This window comes from Orycteropus afer, unplaced genomic scaffold (assembly GCF_000298275.1).
Source record: "Orycteropus afer afer isolate SDZICR_OR568_19922 unplaced genomic scaffold, OryAfe1.0 scaffold00124, whole genome shotgun sequence".
Taxonomy (NCBI): domain Eukaryota; kingdom Metazoa; phylum Chordata; class Mammalia; order Tubulidentata; family Orycteropodidae; genus Orycteropus; species Orycteropus afer.
Window position 1 is genome coordinate 4,551,051 of NW_006921711.1, and position 19,428 is coordinate 4,570,478.

Genomic DNA, 19,428 nt, shown 5'->3' on the forward strand with positions numbered 1-19,428 from the left:
ATTTCTAGGTATATATCCTAAAGAAGTGAGAGCCAAGACAAGAACAGATATATGCACACCCATGTTCATCGCAGCACTATTTACAATAGCCAAAAGATGGAAACAAACTATGCGTCCATCAGCTGAAGAATGGATAACCAAACTATGGTACATACTTGCAATGGAATACTATGCAACCCTAAAAAAATAATGTAGAATCTGCTAAACAATGTATAACATGGATGAACTTGGAGGACACTATGCTGAGTGAAATAATTCAATCACAGAAGGATAAATACTGTATTAGTCCACTATTGTAAAAAGTAAAGGAAAGATTTATATATGGAAGGAAATTTTCTTTGTTGGTTACCAGGGCTGGGAGGGGAGGAGAAAGAACACTGTTAGATAGGCAGAGACAAGTATTGATTTGGGTGAAGAGAAGGGCAATATACCAAACGTGAGTGATCAACACAGTGGCACTGAGGAAGAGGAAGACGCAGAAAGGTACATGGGAGTTACAGACAACGAAGATGAACCCTTTTGCACATACAGTACTGTGTTGTCAGTGAAGGAAAACACTGATATACAGGTGGACAGATGGGTGGACAGGGTAAACTATTAGGTATGTCTGTGCAGGGGGGAATGTGCCCAAGACCACGCATAGGGTTGGCACACAATGTTTCTACAAGTATATTGGTATGTTCTGTAAGAATTCCCAGGTAAATAGTACAGGTGACAAGAGACGAGGTTGTAGTCACTTCTTGGCCACAACCAGAAGGAGTGAACAGTTGGACTTCTGGGCTTAGGACCATAGTCGCAAGGGACATCAAGTTCAATTGGCACAACATAATACACAAAACATTGTTCCACATCCTACTTTGGCAAGCACCAACTGGGATCTTAAAAGCTTGCAAGCGGCCATCTATATGCAATGATGGGTCTCTCCTCGTCCAGAGCAAAGAAGAATGGAGAAAAATAAAGATGCATGGAAACAATTTGTCCAAGGGACTGGTACATCATGCGAACCTTTGCCTATATGACTATGAGAGCAGAAGAACTAGATGGTGCCTGGCTACCACTGTCAACCCCTCGGAGGGGACTCTATGTAGGAGATCCTGTAGACTGGAAGAACAACGTGAAACAAAACTCAAAATCATTTGGGGGAAAAAAAATAGGGACCACACTTGCTGGTCTGATAGAGCCTGATGGAATCACTGAGACTATGGCCTCTAGCTGCCCTTCAGGTCTGGAACTGAACCTATACCTGTGGCTTCCAGCCAAACAAAAGACAGGCATACGAGCTGAACATTTACATTAGGTAGATACATTCCTTGGAGAGTTCAATCCTTGGAGAATAGAAGGGCTGTGTATGGACAGGGAGACAGCTCAGAGGGGGCAGGAATGCATGGGAAGGAAGGACACAGGGAAAAGGTAACTATGGGAAGGAAGTGGGAGGGGAGCTGTTGCATTGTGGTAAATTGTAGTCTATGTCATGAGACCACATGTAAGTGAGCTGCTGTATGGAAAATGAGTTTGTTCTGTAAACTTTTATCCAAGTCACAATTTAAAAAAAATAATAATAATGCATGGAAACAATTAGTCCAAAGGACTAATGGACCACATGAACCCCAGCCTCTAAAACCCTGAGACCAGAAGAACTAGATGGTGCCAGCTACCACTATTGGCTGCTCTGAAAGGGAATACAATAGGAGGTCCTGGACAGAGTTGAAGAAAAAATGTGGAACAAAACTGAAAATAATAATAAAAAAAAAAAGGTTTATTTGTCTGAATAGAGACTGGTGGAATCCCTGACACTATGTCCTTAGACAACCGTTAAGCCTCAAACTGAACTCTCCCTCTTGGCTCAACTTTCAGCAAAACAAAAGACAGGCCTATAAGGTGAACAGTAACACCAGGAAAGTATGCACTCCTTATGACTACCAATCATACAAGATCAAAAGATCAACATTTGCCCAGGGAAAAAATTCAGAAGCCAAGAAGGGATAGGAGAGAAGGACTAATAGAAACCAGAAACACAGGGAAGAAGTGGGAAGAGTCCTATTCTATTGTTGGAATTGCAATCATTACCATAAATAAAAATGTATATGAATTGTTAAAGGAGTTCTGCTAGCATAGTGCCTAAGGCACTTGACTGCTAACCAGAAGGCTGGTGGTTCAAACACACCAGCCACTCCTCAGAAGGAAGGTTGGGCAATCTATTCTGTAGTGATACTGCCTCGGAAACCCAAGGAGGGGTCACTATGAGTCGGGTCCGACTCAACGGCACATAACAATAAATGAATTGTTAAATAGAAAACTACACTGCTCTGTAAACTTTCACCTAAATCATAATAAAATGTTTGAAAATTAATAAAATCACGAGAAACAAATAAATGCATCACATTAAATGTTGTAACCATTTGAACATCTAAATACACCTTAAAAAATAAACAAATTAAAATTTTATTCACTTCGATCCATCTCTAAATTCAAATGATTCTATTTTACTTTTCTTTGTCATTAATGCTCTTTTCAAAACTGATATTAAGAGTTGCATATCTGTGTATGAACAGATATTTGTATTTCTAAACACGCAATCTCATTTTTTTTTAAACACAAACTCACATTTGCTAGATTATTTAAAACAAAAATATATTATGGACAAACCATGGATTTTATTATCAAAGACTGCCCCCTACAGACATTTCAGTCCCCTGACTCAAGCAAGGCTAAAAGAAACAAGCATGAGTAAGGATCAGAAACAGAGGATCAACCTTCATAATCCTAACATAGAAAAAAGCCACTCTTATTCAGAAAGTGCTCACTCTAAGGCTCATTTTGAAATAAAACTAATGCAACGTGATATGCATCAGTTGTTACTTTCCTTGAGTTTTTTTAAGAAATCTTTCACTTGGAAGTAAACTTCAGAGAAAGACAAACACTATACTCCTGGAGAGTGAAAGTATGGGTATAGGGCTTTACTTTATACTTCACGCACATCAGAGTTAAATAACTTTCTGCAGATAAAATAAAGCCTTTAAAAGACAATAAAGAAGAATCTTTACAACCTTGGGATATAAAGGAATTTCTTTAAAAAGAAAAAAATAATTATCTTTAAAATAAATTTTAATTGAAAAGAATAACAAATTAACTATAATAAAACTAAAATCTACTATCTACCAACCAATAGCATTACGAAAATGAAAAGACTAGTTAGAACTGGGAGAAGATATCTGCAATACATATAACTGATAACGACTATCTTAAAAGCACTTGCAAATGAATACAAAAAAGAGAAAACAATAGCAAAATGGAGTACACTGGGATTTAATTGACTGGAAATGTTTATTTTTTATATGTTATAATATTCTTTTCTAATAGTCATTACTTACTGAACATAATTTTTGAACACAAAATTTCACCATAAGAAGAAAGAGAACGGACTTCCGGTAAGATGGAGGAATAGGCAGACAAGCAACATAGACCCTCTTCAACAAAGAAAAGAAAAACCAATTGACAGAGATACAGAAGATAATCCTGGAACCCTGAGCTTTAAAAGGAACTATATAGAAGTGGATTAGGCACCAATTAGTGGAAAAATCTGAACGAAAACAGCGAGTACAGAGACAGTCGGAGCTGAGGACTGTCAGCTACTCTGATGAGACCAACAGCCTGAATATTTCCAAGTAATGTTGGGACCTGAGAATTGACCTAAAGATCACTCCCGGTCACTAAGGGCTACCAGGACAACTGCTCTGGTGGCCTGTGACTAGGAAGGGAAACAGCAAGGAGGGAGACAACCTGAGCTGTGGAGTTTCTGCTGTCCAGAAGGTGCAGCCATTTTGGTTGTTTACACATGGCAGCCATTTTGAATGTTTACAAGCAGTGGCCATTTTGGATATTTAAAGTGACCGAGGACACAGCTATTTTGAATGTTTACAAGTGGCAACCATTTTGGATTTTAAAGCGATAGCATTCTCATTCAGATTCCAGGGACCTAAGAACAGGCTCTATTTGCCAGGGTTGGCAAGGACATACGAGAGGCTGACAACAGGAAAGGAGACAGGTGGTGAGTGTATAAGTGCTGTCAACTAGTGAATAGAGGAGCATAGCACAGTACTCTGCCTGTTTAGATAACATACAAACAAAACAAAACGAAAATTGTGGGCAAGTCACTCCAACATATAATCACCAATTAAATATAAACACAAAAACATCACAATGCCTCGGAGGCAACAGAGCATCACAGTCCACACAAAGAAGCAAGATAAATCAGGAGAAACAAGGAACCAGGATACAGATCCAAAACACATCCCTGAGGAAGACACTGCATCCCTGAGGAACTCCCTGATAAGGAATTCAAAAGAATTATATTTAGGAACCTTAAAAGGATTGAGAGACAGACCAAGGAAAACACAGAAAAAATCCTAGAAGAATTATGGAAGAAAATACAAGAACAAAATGACAAGATAAATGAAAAATTAGAAATGATTCTAAATCTACAAATAGAAATCCAGAAGATTAATATGAAATTGTCAGAAACAGATAACACATTGAAAGGGCAAAGGAGTAGAACTGATGCAATGGAAGGCAGAATTAATGAGATTGAAGACTAATACCTGAATACTTCTTTGGAAAGAGATCAATCAGAAAAAAGACCAAAACAAAATCAAGAAAGCCTAAGGTTCATGTGGGATACCATCAAAAGGAATAACCTACGTGTCATTGGAATTCCAGAACAGGAAGAGAAAAAGAAAACCACCGAGAAAACTGTCCAAGATTTGTTGGAGGAGAACTTCCCTGATATGATGAAAGATGAGAATATATCCACTCAGGAAGTCCAACGAACCCCAAACAGGATAGGCCCCAAAAGAAAAACACCAAGACATATCATCATCAAACTCACCAAAACCAAAGACAAAGAAAGAATCATGAGAGCAGCACAGGAAAAACAAAAAGTTACCTACAGGGGCAACCAATAAGACTAAGCTTGGATTTCTCGACAGAAACCATGCAGGAAAGAAGAGAGTGGGATGGTATATATAAAACACTGAAAGAGAAAAATTTCCAACCAAGAGTTATGTTCCGAGCAAAACTGTCCTTCAAATATGATGGTGAAATTAGGACATTTCCAGATAAGCAGAAATTAAGGGAATTTGTTAAAACCAGACCAACCTTACAAGAGATGCTCAAAGGAGCCCTTCGGACAGAGAAGCAACAACAACCCACAACAACTGACCATTAACACACATGATGATATAACCCAGAAACCAACCCAGCTATGGAAGTATCCAAAGTAATAAGCCTACAAGATTGTAAACAGAGAACCAGAGACACCAACCAACAAATCAGGACAACTACAAACCAAAAAGAGGGAAAAAATTGTGTCATTACAAAACTTCTACGTGGTAGGGAAGTCAAGACAACTGTAAGATGGAATGGACTGTTCTAAACTTGACAAGAAAACTATAAATTACAGGGTAACCTCAAAGAAAAATGATAAACCTTCACATCAAAATCAAAAAGAGGAACAGCATAAATATTCAGCAAATACTAAAACAATTGCAATGAAGGAAGTGATAACATGATTCACAAACAAAACAAGCTCAGCATAGAAAACTATATGGAAGAAATCGATACAATGAAAAAGCACATGACAAAAATGACAGCCACAAATTCCTATTTGCTGATAATTACTTATCTGGCAAGGGACTTCTCTAAGTTTGATGGAAAACTCCAACACCTCAACATCAAAGTAATTAACAACCCAACTGAAAAATGGGCAGAAGACATGAATAGACACTACACCAAAGAGGATATTCAGGTGGTCAGCTAATAAATGAAAAGATGCTCACAATCACTGGCCATCAGAGAGATGTAAATCAAAATAACAATGAGATATATTGTCTCACCCCAGCACTGATGGCAAGGTTCAATGAGACAGAAAATAACAAATGCTATGTGGGAGCTCTGGTAGCATAGTGGCTAAGACACTTGCCTGCTAACCAGACGGCTGGCGGTTCAAACCCACCAGGAAGGAAGGTTGGGCAATCCTACTTCCGTAGTGATACTGCCTCGGAAACCCAAGGAGGGGTCGCTATGAGTTGGGTTTGACTCAACGGCACGTAACAACAACAGTGGGGATGTGGAGAGATTTGGACTCTCATACACCACTTGTATGACAACCACTGTGGAAAGCAATATGGCAATTCCTTAGAAAGTTGGAATTGGAGATACCATTTGACCCAGCAATCCTATTACTAGGTATACATCCTAGGGAGGTGAGAGGCAGGATAGGAACAGATATATGCATGCTTGTGTTCATCACAGCACTATTTACAATAGCAAAAGATGGAAACAACCTACGTGCCCATCAGCAGAAGACTGGATGACCACACTATGATACATACACATACTGGAATGCTATGCAGCACTAAATAAGGTAGAGTCTGCAAAATACCACATAATATGGATGAACCTAGAGGACATTATGCTGAGTGAAATAAGTCAATCACAGAAGGACAAATATAGTATTAGTTTGTTGATGTGGAGGGTCAAAGAAGGGTTTATATATGGAGGGAAACTTTCTTTGTTGGTTGCCAGGGGCTGGAGGGGAGGGGAGGGAACACTGAAAAAAAAAAAATTGTATTGACCCATGTCACTTTAGTTTTGTGTATTTCACTGTACATAAATTATATTTCAATAAAATGCATTTTTTAAAAAAAGAAAAAGAAAAAAAGAGAGCAAGGGGGGGCCCTCTACCTCTTTCAGTAAAGCCAGTACCTTTCATATTGGGTTTCATGTAAGATAGCAGATTGAGTGCCCCTGGATTCTCAAGCAGTGTCCTGGCTGCTCCTTCTAATCCCAGTTGTTTTGCTCTTTGGGCTTTGGTGCCTTTGCTCCCAGTTTTATATGGGGCAGACTAGAAAGAAAGGTCAGAAAACACACTACAACATTCAGTTTTAAAAATTAAAAGTTAAAATTATAATACAAAATTACAAGACATGTTGTGAATGCTAAGGCATGCTTTTCTCAACCATATCTTCTTCCTTCAGAAATTTCTGGTAGCATAGGGCCTAAGGCATTTGACTACTAACCAGAAGTCTGGCGGTTCAAACCCACCAGCCACTGCTCAGAAGGAAGACAAGGCAATCTACTTCTGTAGTGATACCACCTTGGAAACCCAAGGAGGTGTCGCTATGAGCAAAAATCGACTCAATGGCAGTGAGTTTGGTTTGTTTTTGTTCTTAACAGTTGTTGTGTTTTTAGTTGCTAATTAGATTTTAAAAAAAAAAAAAAAAGCTCTTACTGTAACACGGATGTTCCTTATCTTATCTTTTATAATTTTCTATATGCTTAAAATTAATTATTTGCTTGGTTTCCCTCATCTTAAAAACCCACTGCCTGGACTGCAAAGCTCAGACCTCCCTTCAACCAAACTCATCTAAAAGCAGTCAACACTCAATGCCTCCACTTAACCTACATTTAATCCTCAACACACTGCCATCTATTCCACATATATTGCTGAAAGTGCTATCACAAAGATGATCCACTAACTACCAAATATACATTTTCCAAGCCTTATCTTACCAAAAGGAGCTCTAGTGGTACAGTGGTTAAAGCATTCAGGTGCTAACTACAAGGTCAGTGGTTTAAACCCACCGGTTTTTCCATGGGAGAAAGATGAGGCAGCCTGCTTCCATAAAGATTTACAGCTTTGGAAACCCTATGAGACAGTTCTATTCTGTCCTATAGGTTGGTGAGGAGCAGAATCAATTCAATGACAGTGGGTTTGGTTCCAGTTTTTACCTTACCAAACCTCAATGCTGCATTTAATTATCTAATGAATGACCATTAGCCAGAAGCTGTGGAGCTGACTGCAACTCATGGTTACTCCATGTGTATCAGAGTAAAACTATGCTCCACGGGGTGTTCATCAGTTGAACTAAATCACCAGGCCTTTCTTGAAAGTCCTCTGGATAGACTTAAATCTCCATGTTAGCAATTTTCAAAACCCAAACGCCTTCTTCTGAAACTCTCCCTCTAGCTTTCCAAAGTAACATCATCACCTTATTCTCCTCATACTTCTCTCCCCATTCTATGTTTCCTTCTTAGGCCTATCCTTCCTCTGCTCATACTTCAAAAGGTGGTGTTCTCCAATGGTCTATCCTAACCGGCTCACCTACAAACTCCATGAGTGAGTTCCTTCATTTTCATGGTTTCAAACACTAACGACATGCTAAACATGTCCACACCTAGGTCTCCAGCTAGTCCTCTCCATATGCTTCCCACTTGTATAACCTACTTTTCCCTATTCAACTGGGAATTGCCTGAAAACAAGAACTATGTATTATTCACCTTTGTAAACGTACAACAAAAAAAGCACAAAAGAAGTATGTATTTAATAAAGAATATTTTGTTGAATTAAATAATTATAACTGATAATTACAGATTTTTATTTCCAAGTCTTCTTTAACTATGAAAAGACCCAAACCATAATATATTCAAATATTATATTAAAAGATTAAAAAAAAGGGTTCTTTACCACATGTTCTACTTCTTCAAAAGTTTTACAGTTCAGCAAGGCGTTTAACAGGCACTCAGACATCTTCCCATCCTTCTTAATTTTCTGGATGGTACTATGAACTTTTTTTGCAACAGCCCTGAAAAAGAAAAATTTATAATATATATAAGATCAATATGTCAAAACTTTCTTTTTGAAACTATCTCAAACTTAGAGAAAGTTGCAGGTTAAGTAAAAAGAACTTTTTCTTTCTCTGAATCATTTGAGAATAAATTACCATCATCCCCAAAAACTTTACTGCCTGTTTCCTATATGAGAACATTGTTACATAATATAATATAACCACCAAAATCAGGTAATTAATACTGATATATTACTACCATCTAATTCTCAGAGCTCATTCAAATTTCACCAACTATCTCAATAATGTTCTTTTACAGTCAATTCATTTGAGAATCATGGATTGTGCATTCAGAATCATGGATTAGTTGGCATGTGTCTATAGTCTCCTTCAAGCTGAAATACTATTTCAATCTCTCCTTGATTTTCAAGATCTGGATACTTTGAAAAGTTATAGGTTAGTTACTCTGTAGAATGTCCCACAGTTTGAGTTTATCTGAGGTTTCCTCACAATTAGACTCACACTGTGCATCTTTAGCAGGAATGTTATACAAGTGATGCTGTATTCTTCTCACTGCATCTTTGTTGTCAGTTGCTGCAGGTAGATTCTGACTCATGATGGCCCCATGTGGGGATAGTAGAACCACTCTATAGGGTTTTCAGAAGCTGGTTGCCAGGCCTGTCTTCCCAGGTGCCTCTGGGTAGATTTCCAGCCACCAACCTTTTTAACGATGTGTTCCACCCAGGCATCCTGGAAGTTTATTACACTGATAAAAATAACTTTTAGTACTTTTAGGATAGCCTGATGGTAAGATTATAATGAAATTTATTTAGATCCGTTGTATATTTGAAAAACATACACATTAATAATGCAGTGCCTGGCATATAGGAGGCAGGCGCATGAATGATGAACAATGTTTTAATAAACCTTATTGAATAATAAGGAGGCTCTGATGGTTAATGCCTAAGACATTTAACTGCTAACCAGAAGGCTGGTGGTTCAAACCCACCAGCCACTCCTTGGAAGGAAGGTTGAGCAATCTACTTCCGTAGTGATACCGCCTCGGAAATCCAAGTAGGGGTCGCTATGAGTCAGATCTAACTCAACAGCAATGAGTTGGTTTTGGTTTTTATTGAATAATAATGGTTAAAGTCCTATAGTTTTTATAGTTTTGGTGTGTACAATTCTTAGTTATTACAGTCAGTTTAGAGGCATGATTTTTTTTTTTTAATCTAGAGAAAACATACAAACCTACAATTCATTAAAAATGAATTATAATGCCTCTTAAAAGAATGGAAAAAAAGGAATACACATTTGCTATCAAACTACACTGGCATAGAACTCTCCATTTAGGGAGGACATTAAGAGGACAATTTTATGCAAGTTGTTGAAAAATTTGCTTTTCTGAGTTTCTTGCTGGTAATTATGCCAATGAGAGAAGGTGACAAACTGGGAGGCACACACTTTCACTACAAACTATCTTTTTGCTGATAAATGCCCAAGCTATGCATAAACACACCAGCAGAGGGACTCAATATACACCTAAATAAGTAAAAGGAAGCTCACTTCCTTTGTTATTAGTGAATTATATCCAGATTTCAATTAATTCCAGAAAACAAAACACTGGAACCATCAAAATATACTATCACTCATTTCTTCACCACTTCCCTCATAGGCTCACATACCCTTTTTCCCAAGAGTTCATCCCTTCCAAGGTTTCTTACCGCAGTTCCTCTAGGGTTTGTTGAACCTCTCTCAAGGAATCAGCATCAAGGTTATTAATGAGCTCTTTTCGATAACGTATAATGAAGGGAATAGTATTATCATCATTAAAGAGACGAATGATGTTGGCACAAACCCAAAGTTCAATATTAGTCCTCTCAGATAAAACCTGAAAATTAAAGATACTTAGTGATTTAAGATCTTGAATAGTAAGCATCTATCTGTAGTATAACGTATAGTTTAAAAGACAGAAACAAATCATCTTCTCCAGTCACTCAAAAACTGCACCCTCTCTTCACTTACTATCTCATTAACGGATATTTCCCATTCACAATAGTAAAAACTCTACTATCTGATTATTTTTCACATTAATGACATACATCTGGTAGTAATGACTGCCAAGGTATGAGAATAACACTGGCTGTGATGGTTAAGGTTAAACGTCTACTTAGCTGGGCCATGATTCTCAGTAGTTTGGCAGTTACATAATTATGTGATTTGGCCATTATGTAATGACATGATTTGGCAGTTACATAATGACAAAATCTGGCAATTATGTAAAGATATAATCTGGTAGTTATGTAAAGATGCAGTCATTTCCATTTTGTGATCTGACGTGGTCATCCTTCATTTTCACATAATGTCCATTTTTACCAAACAGTGTGCTCTTTGGAACCTAACCATGTCAATAAATGAGAAGAGGGTGTACTTGCTGTGGTTTGAAAAAACAAAACTATACAAAATATATATATTTATTCACAATCATAATAGTCAAGTAATCATTTCACTAATTCAGTAAAATCCAACAGAGACCACTCCACATCATTCAAATTCTACAGGGCTCAATGAGATACTTTTCATCCCTCAGGTGGGCAGCAAATGTCAAAGAGCTCGTTATTCACTATGTTGGCATAAATACAAGAAAAAGACACCTTGGATCACTGTTAGTGAGAAAGTACATTAGTACATTAGTATAACCCCTGGAAACGAGGAAGTTGGCAATATCTATCAAAACCACAATGAATAAATTCTTTGGTCCAGCAATTCTACTTCTGGGAACTTATCCTGTATAATTCATATCTTTGGGAAATATTATTAATAATGACTTTTTTAAAGAACTATTTCTAGCATAGTAAAGGTATCAAAAAAAATTAAGTCTACCAGTGGGAAACTAATCAGTAAATAAATTAGGATATGCCCATATAGCAGAACACCATGCAACCATTTAAAAATATGAAGCAGCTATGTATGAACTGCTATGAAATGATTCATAGAACCTGGTGACATAGCTTACTTCCAGAAAGGGTAACTAGTTGGCTGAGGGTCAAGATAGGAAGACCTCCTATCTCTTTCAAATTTTGTATCATGCACATTTATAATATATTCAAAATAATTAATTCTTTTAAAAAAATTTATAGGTCTAAGAAAATGTACAAGGAGCTCTGGTAGCGTAGTGCCTAAAGCACTTGACTGCTAACCAGAAGGCTGGCGGTTCAAACCCACCAGCCACTTCTCGGAAGGAAGATGGGGCAATCTACTTCCGTAGTGATACTGCCTCGGAAACCCAAGGAGGGGTTGCTATGAGTCAGGTCTGACTCAACAGCACATAACAACAACAAAAACCCCTCATCAACACAGATGCAAAAATTCTCAAAAAAATACTCCAGAACAGAATCCAACAACATATAAAGAAAACTATACAACATGACCAAGTGGTATTTGGTCCAGACATGCCAGGATGGCTCAACTTTAGAAAATGTATTAATGCATTAATTATATAATAGAAAAAAGAAAAACATGATCACAATAGGCTCAAGAAAAGACATTTTTATCAAATCTAACTCTCACTCTTGATAAAATATAAGACTACTATTAGGGAAATTCCTCATAATTAAGGGCATCAATGAAAAACCAACATTCAACACTGTACTGGAGGGAGAAAGACTGGAGGGAGAAAGACTGCAAGCATTCCCCTTTACAAATGCAATGAGACAAGAATGCCTGCTATCACCACTTCTATTCAACAATGTACTGAAAGTGTTAGCCAGAGCAATAAGGAAAGAAAAAGAAATAAAAGTGCAGTCTAGTAAATTACATAATATGGCTTTTCTAGCCAGAGTCTTTGTAAACTCCGTAGTGGAATTTGCCATGAGCAACTGAGTAGCTCCTGATTATTAAAGTTATCCACCTGGGGTATTTCTGTTGAGAGTGGCATGAAACAATCTTCTGGGAAATATGCTCTCTCTCAGGTGTACAGAATTCTAATGTTGGGACTGGTTAGTTTGGCCACTCTGCCAGGCTGCAAAGGAGCCCTCCTAGAGGCAGAAGGAGTCTCTCACTGCCAGCTGAGATATGTGAGAGACACACACTGCTGAGAGACAGATGCAAGAGACATGCCCTGCTGACAGAGGCACCAAGAGATATGTACTGCTGAGAGAGAGAAAGACACCAAGAGACACACACTGCTGGGAGAGAGACTGTCAGCTGAGAGATGGCGGGCTGAGAGAGACTGAGTGTGTTTCTGAACTTGAATTGTAGCCAGTTGCTTCCCTAATAAACCCCATAATCTGTGAGTTTTGTGTGGCCACTGTAGCGAATTATTGAATCCAGCAGAGAGGTGGTGGATGCTGTGGGAGGAACAGTTGGTGAAAGGGCTGGAGGGAGGCAGCACATCTGGCCTCGCAGTAATAGGCCTTGGGCTATTGATGGTGATTCTGTCTTCCTCTTGTGGGGTTAGAGAAGGTCAGAAGATGCCGCCTCTTTTCCTCTTTGGCAGTTGCTAGAAGGCTGGCAGTTCAAACCCACCAGCCACTCCCCGGAAAGAAGATGGGGCAATCTACTTCCGTAGTGATACTGCCCTGGAAACCCAAGGAGGGGTCGCTATGGGTCGGGTCTGACTCAACGGCACATAACAACAACATCAGAAGCAGTAGGATTCGTTGCAGTGACTCCAGACTCACAGAAGCATTGGACTTTGTAAAAGAAAGAAGGAAGGGGCCTGGGAAGTGAAATTTTGGATTATGAGGTGGTTACTTTGGTTGGTGTTATCTATTAAAGGAGATAACTGATCTAGAGGCTCTGGCTTTTGGTTACACCCAGCCAAAGACCCAAGGCCATATACATAGAATGGGAAGATCATCAAGGTTAAAGCATGAAACCGCATGTCTTAAAAAGGATTGTTTTGGATTATGTATTTATCTGAATGTACTTTGGATACATTCCCTGGAGAAGGATGTCATGCTTGGTAGGGTGGAGGGTCGACGAAAGAGGGGGAGGCCTTCAGGGAGATGGATTGATACAGTGGCTGCGATGATGGGCTCGAGTATAGCAGGGATTGTGGGGCTGGCGCGGGATCGGGCAGTGTTTCGTTCTGCTGTGCATGGGGTCGCTATGAGTCGGAAATGACTCGACGGCACTTAACAACAACAACAACAACAACAACTTTGGATACTCCATGTTCTCTTACTTAGTTGAATTTAGACATGATTATGGGGTATGGGTAACAGAGAGCCTTCAGCTGATACATGATTGCATATGTTAAAAGGGGAAATAGAATTTGCCTAGCAGAAACACAGGCTTCTGTTTCAAACCCTGTGTGTAGATTATAGAGAGCTTAGGTAGAACACCTGAGCCCCACTCAGAACCTGAGTGAGGATATTTGCATTTGAAAAGACCCAACCAAAACTACTGCAAGAAAAGAAGACCTGCATTTGAAGACAGGACCTGGGGGGGGGGGTGGCTTTTTTCATTTCAAGCAAGCAGTTAGGCTTTCTGTGCATCAAGGCAGGAAAGTCATGGTCCATGACAGAAATTCCTTCCAGGACTGAAAGTTAAAGGAAGCAAGTGAGTAGTAGGCTTGTATGCTACTCGTTTGTGACCAGCTGGGTCCACTTAGTGGAAATGTGGGAAGAGCACCAATGAAAAAACAGGCTGAGTTTGGTATTCTTTGACCTAGGCCATGGAGTCTGCAGATGAGAGGAAGGGATGGCTGGTATGAAGTACAAGGAGTTATGAGCCTAGGGGCACTGAAATAGTAGTCCCTGAGGACTAAGGATGTGAGAGAAGGTGTTGGCTGGTCTGAAGTGAAGGGAAGAATGTGACTCCCAAACTTGGCAGCTGGAACCCATGCCCTAGCTGGGATGGCCAGGGCTGAGCTGACCAGAAACCGACCAAACGAAGATGAAGATGTTTGACAGTAAGCTGGTGTTAAGTTGCTGCAATTTTATGGCTTGTGCTGGGCTGGACTTGGCTTGTTTATGGATGCAGATGCCCAAAGTTTCCAAGCAGAATAAAGATTCTCCAGAGAAAAGAACATGCTTGTCTCCTCAGAGTACTGGTTTGATGTTGTTGTTGTTGTTGTTGTTATGTGCTGTCAAGTCAGCCCCAAATCATAGCGACCTCTCCTTGGGTTTCCAAGGCAGTATCACTACGGAAGTAGATTGCCCAACCTTCCTTCCGAGGAGTGGCTGGTTTGATAGGGATGGGCAAATTAGAATTGGCTATCTAAAATGGAGGAAGATAAAAGCATGAAGTGGCTGGCTTACACACTTTCATGGGTGTGGTTATTCTTAACCTGAAGATGAAGGGGATGTTTATTTTTGAAATATAAATGGGATAATGGCTAGAAAATCCAGGGATGGTTTGCAGTGTAGGAAATTACATAATATGGATTTTCTAGACACAGTCTTTGTAAACTCCACGGTGGAATTTGCCGTGAGCAACTGAGTAGCTCCTGATTATTAAAGTTACCCACCGAGGGTATTTCTGCTGAGAGTGGCACAAAGCAATCTCTCTCAGGTGTATAAAATTCTAACGTTGGGATTGGTTAGTTTGGCCACTCTGTCAGACTCAAAAAGAGCCCTCCTAGAGGCAGGAGGGAATCTCTCACTGCTGGCTGAGAGATATGAGAGACACAGAATGCTGAGAGAAAGACGCAAAAGACATGCATTGCTGGGAAAGAGATGCAAGAGACACACACTGCTGAGAGAGACACCAGGAGACACGCACTGCTAAGAGAGACACAAAGAGACATATACTGCTGAGAAACAAACTAAGAGAGAGTGTCAGCTAAGAGACGGCAATCTGAGAGAGACTGAGTGTGTTTCTGAACTTGAATTGTAGCCTGTTACTTCCCTAATAAACGCCACAATCTGTGAGTTCTGTGTGGCCACTGCAGTGAACACTGAACCCAGAAGAGAGGTGGTGGGTGCTGCAGGAAGAACAACTGGTGAAAGGGCTGGAGGGAGGCAGCATGTCTGGCCTAGTAGGAATAGGCCTTGGGCTACTGATGGTGATTCTGTCTTCCTCTTGTGGGGTTAGCGGAGGTCAGAAGATGTGGTCACCTTGCCCCTTTGGCAAAAAGGTATCTAAAGCACATAGGAAGAAGTAGAACTACATTTATTTGCAGACAACATGACCCTATATATTAAAAACATCACAAGAAAGCATCTAAAATTAGTAGAAGAATTCAGCAAATGTGAAGGGTACAAATTCAACAGTCAAAAATCAGCTGGATTTATTTACATCAACAAAGAGAAATCTGGTAAGGAAATCAAGGAGAAAATAAATGAATTTACAATAGCATCTAAAAGAATTGTTAAAATTAGGAATAAACCTAATCAGAGATATAAAGAACTTATAAAATAAAAACAATAAAATACTGCTGTGAGCAACTAAACTGAAACAAATCTAAATAAATGGAAAGACATTGTGTGCTCATGGAATGGAAGACTTAATATTGTGAAAATGTCAGTGCCCCCCCAAAAGCAATCTATACATTCAATGCAATCCTGATCAAAATTTCAATAGCATCTTTTACAGAAATGGAAAAAACAATTTCTAATTTTATATGCAAAGGTAAGAGGACCTGAACAGCAATTCTGAAAACAAAAAACTAAGCAGGAAACTTCACACTTCAAAATATACTACATAACCTCCCAACCTCCCAGACCAGATGATTTCACTGGGTAATTCTACCAAACATTTAGAGAAGAACTGACACTAACACTGTTTAAACTTTTCCAAAAGATAGATAAAGAATGAATATCCCTAATTTTTCTATAAAGCAAACATAACCCTGATACCAAAATCAGACAAAGTCATCATTAAGAAAACTACAGGTCAATCTCTCTAATTACTACAGATATAAAAATACCAGCAAACATAATACAATAGTATATTAAAAGAATCATACACCATGATCAAGTGGGATTTATTCCAGGAATGCACGGATGGTTTAACATCAGAAAATCAATCAACATAATACACTACATCAACAGAACAAAGGAAAAGAACCACACGATCATCTCTATAGATGCAGAAAAAGCATTTGATAAAATCCAAAATTATTTCTTGATGAAAACCATGAAGAATGGAATAAAAGAAAAATTCCTCAATATGATTCAAAGCATACATGAAAAGCCAACAGCCAACATAATATTTAATGGAGAAAGACCAAGAGCTATCTTCCCTTAAACTCAGAAACAAGATTGATCTCATCACTTCTATTAAATATTGTATAAGAAGTCCTGGCCAAAGCAATAAACCAAAACAAACTCACTGCCCTCAAGTAGATTCAACTGATAGTGACCCCTCCTTGGGTTTCCGAGGCAGTATCACTACGGAAGTAGATTGCCCAATCTTCCTTCCGGGGAGTGGCTGGTGGGTTGTAACCACCAGCCTTCTGGTTAGCAGTCAAGTGCCTTAGGCACTGAACCAGCAGAGCTCCTTTACCCTTATAATAGCTAAAGGAATTCGTATGCAAAATCATAACTCAGATCATGATGAAAAGGAGGGAGAAAAGGACATCCATGATAGAAACACGGAAAATACGATCCCTTCAGAAGTAACTTCAGAATATCTTCTAAAAAGACAATAGATTATTCCCATTTCAAAAAAAACCTGAAGTTCTGAAACAATCAGGATCTCTTTTGACACCATCCAGACTAGAAAAGTTGATCTGATTCCTGTCCACGTGCACAGCTGTTGTTTGTGTTGTTGAAAAAAGGTATCTGCAATGAATAAGTCGTTGGTCTTGTGAAATTCTATCATGCGATCTCCAGAATTATTTCTATCACCAAGACCATATTTTCCAACTACTGGTGATAATTCTTTGTTTCCAACTTGTGCATTCCAATCACCAGTGATAACACATCTTGATCACATGTTTGGTCAATTTCATACTGCAGAAGTTGACAAAATCTTCAATTTCTTCATCCTCAGCTTTAGTAGTTGCTGCATAGATTTGAATAGTAGTAGTATTAACTGGTCTTCCTTGTATGGGTATGGATATTATCCTATCACTGACAGTGCTGTACTTCAGAATAGATCTGGAAGCACTCTTTGTGATGATGAATGCCACACCACTCCTCTTCAATTTGTCACTCCTGGCATAGAAGATCATATGGTTGTCTGATTCAAAATGGCCAAAACCTATCCATTTCAGCTCACTAATGCCTAGGATTTCTGGTAGCATAGTGGCTAAAAGCACTTGACTGCTAACCAGAAGGCTGGCGGTTCAAACCCACCAGCCACTCCTCGGAAGGAAGGTTGGGCAATCCTACTTCCGTAGTGATACTGCCTCGGAAACCCAAGGAGGGGTCTCTATGAGTCGGGCCGACTCGACAGCAAACAACAACAACAACAACAACAATGCCTAGGATATTGATCTTCATGCAACTGAATCTTCCATTTCATTTTTGACAACTTCCAATTTTCCTAGATTCATACTTTGTACATTCCATGTTCCGATTATTAACAGATGTTTGCAATTGTTTCTTCCCATTTTGAGTCGTGCCACATCAGCAAATGGAGGTCCCTAAAGCTTTATTCCATCCACATCATTAAGGTCAGCTCTACTCTGTGGAGGCAGCTATTCCCAGTCGTATTTTGAGCACCTTCCCATCTGAAGGGCTCATCTTCCAGCACTGCGTCAGATAATATTTCAGAGCTATTCATAAAGTTTTCCAGTAATTATCAGACAGTGTTTCACTGCTACACATAAGGTTTTCACTGATCCATTCTTTGAGAAGTGAACAACTCCTTCTTTCTTCCAAGTCTGTCTTAGTCTGGAAGCTCTGCTGAAACCTGTCCACCACGGGTGACACTGCTGTATCTGAAATACTGCTGGCATAGCCTCCAGCCTCACAGCAACACACAAGCCACCACAGTACAACAAAATGCCAGACTTTGTCTCACCTACTTGGTCATGTTATTAGAAGGGACCATTCCCTGGAGAAGGATATCATGCTTGGTAAAGTGAAGGGTAACTGAAGAAGGGGAAGGCCCTCAATGAGACGGACTGACACAGTGGCTACAATGATGGGCTCAGGTATAGCAAGGATGTGAGGCTGGCACAGGACCAGGCAGTGTTTCATTCTGTTGTACATAAGGTCACTGTGAGTTGGAGACAACTCAACTGCACCTAACAACAAAAAAGACTAGAAAAGAAGTAAAATTATCTCCATTCATAGATAATATGATCTTATATATAGAAAACATCTAAGAATCTGCAAGAAAACTTCTACAATTAATAGAAGAATTTAGCACAATTGCAGTATATAAAGGAAACAAAAAACAGTTGGGCTTCTACACACTAGCAATGAGAAATCTGAAAGGGAAATTAGGGAAACACAGTTCCATTTACAATAGCATCTAACAGAATAAAATACCCAGGAAAAAAATTTAACCATGCACATGAAGGACTTATACAAGAAAAATTATAAAACATTGCTGAAAGAGAATAAAGAAGACTTAAATAAATTGAAAGATGTTATAAGTTCATGGACTGGAAGACTTAATACTGTTAAGATATCAGTAATACCCAAAATGATCTATAGATTCAACACAATTAAAATCACAATCAAAATCCCAACATCCTTCTTTACAAAAATGGAGATACTGATCTTCAACTCTATATGGGATGACAAAAGGCCTCAAATAGCTTAAAGCAATACTGAAAGAGAATAACAAAGTAAGAAGACTAACACATCCTGACTTTAAAATATACTATACTGCTACAGAGGAGCTCTGGTAGCATAGTGGCTAAAGCACTTGACTGCTAACCAGAAGGCTGGTGGTTCAA

At 39.0% G+C, this 19,428-nt stretch overlaps 1 protein-coding gene across 1 annotated transcript in view; it reads right to left on the reverse strand.

The window, feature by feature from the left end:
• The window catches only part of SRBD1 (S1 RNA binding domain 1), a 410,508-nt gene that overhangs the window by 363,457 nt on the left and 27,623 nt on the right, over positions 1 to 19,428 (reverse strand). Inside the window, exons 4-6 of the mRNA XM_042781471.1 lie at positions 10,349 to 10,515; positions 8,525 to 8,642; positions 6,763 to 6,901 (exon numbers count right to left, since the gene is read on the reverse strand). Of these exons, the coding sequence (XP_042637405.1) occupies positions 6,763 to 6,901; positions 8,525 to 8,642; positions 10,349 to 10,515 (424 nt within the window). The remainder of the gene's footprint in view (positions 1 to 6,762; positions 6,902 to 8,524; positions 8,643 to 10,348; positions 10,516 to 19,428) is intronic.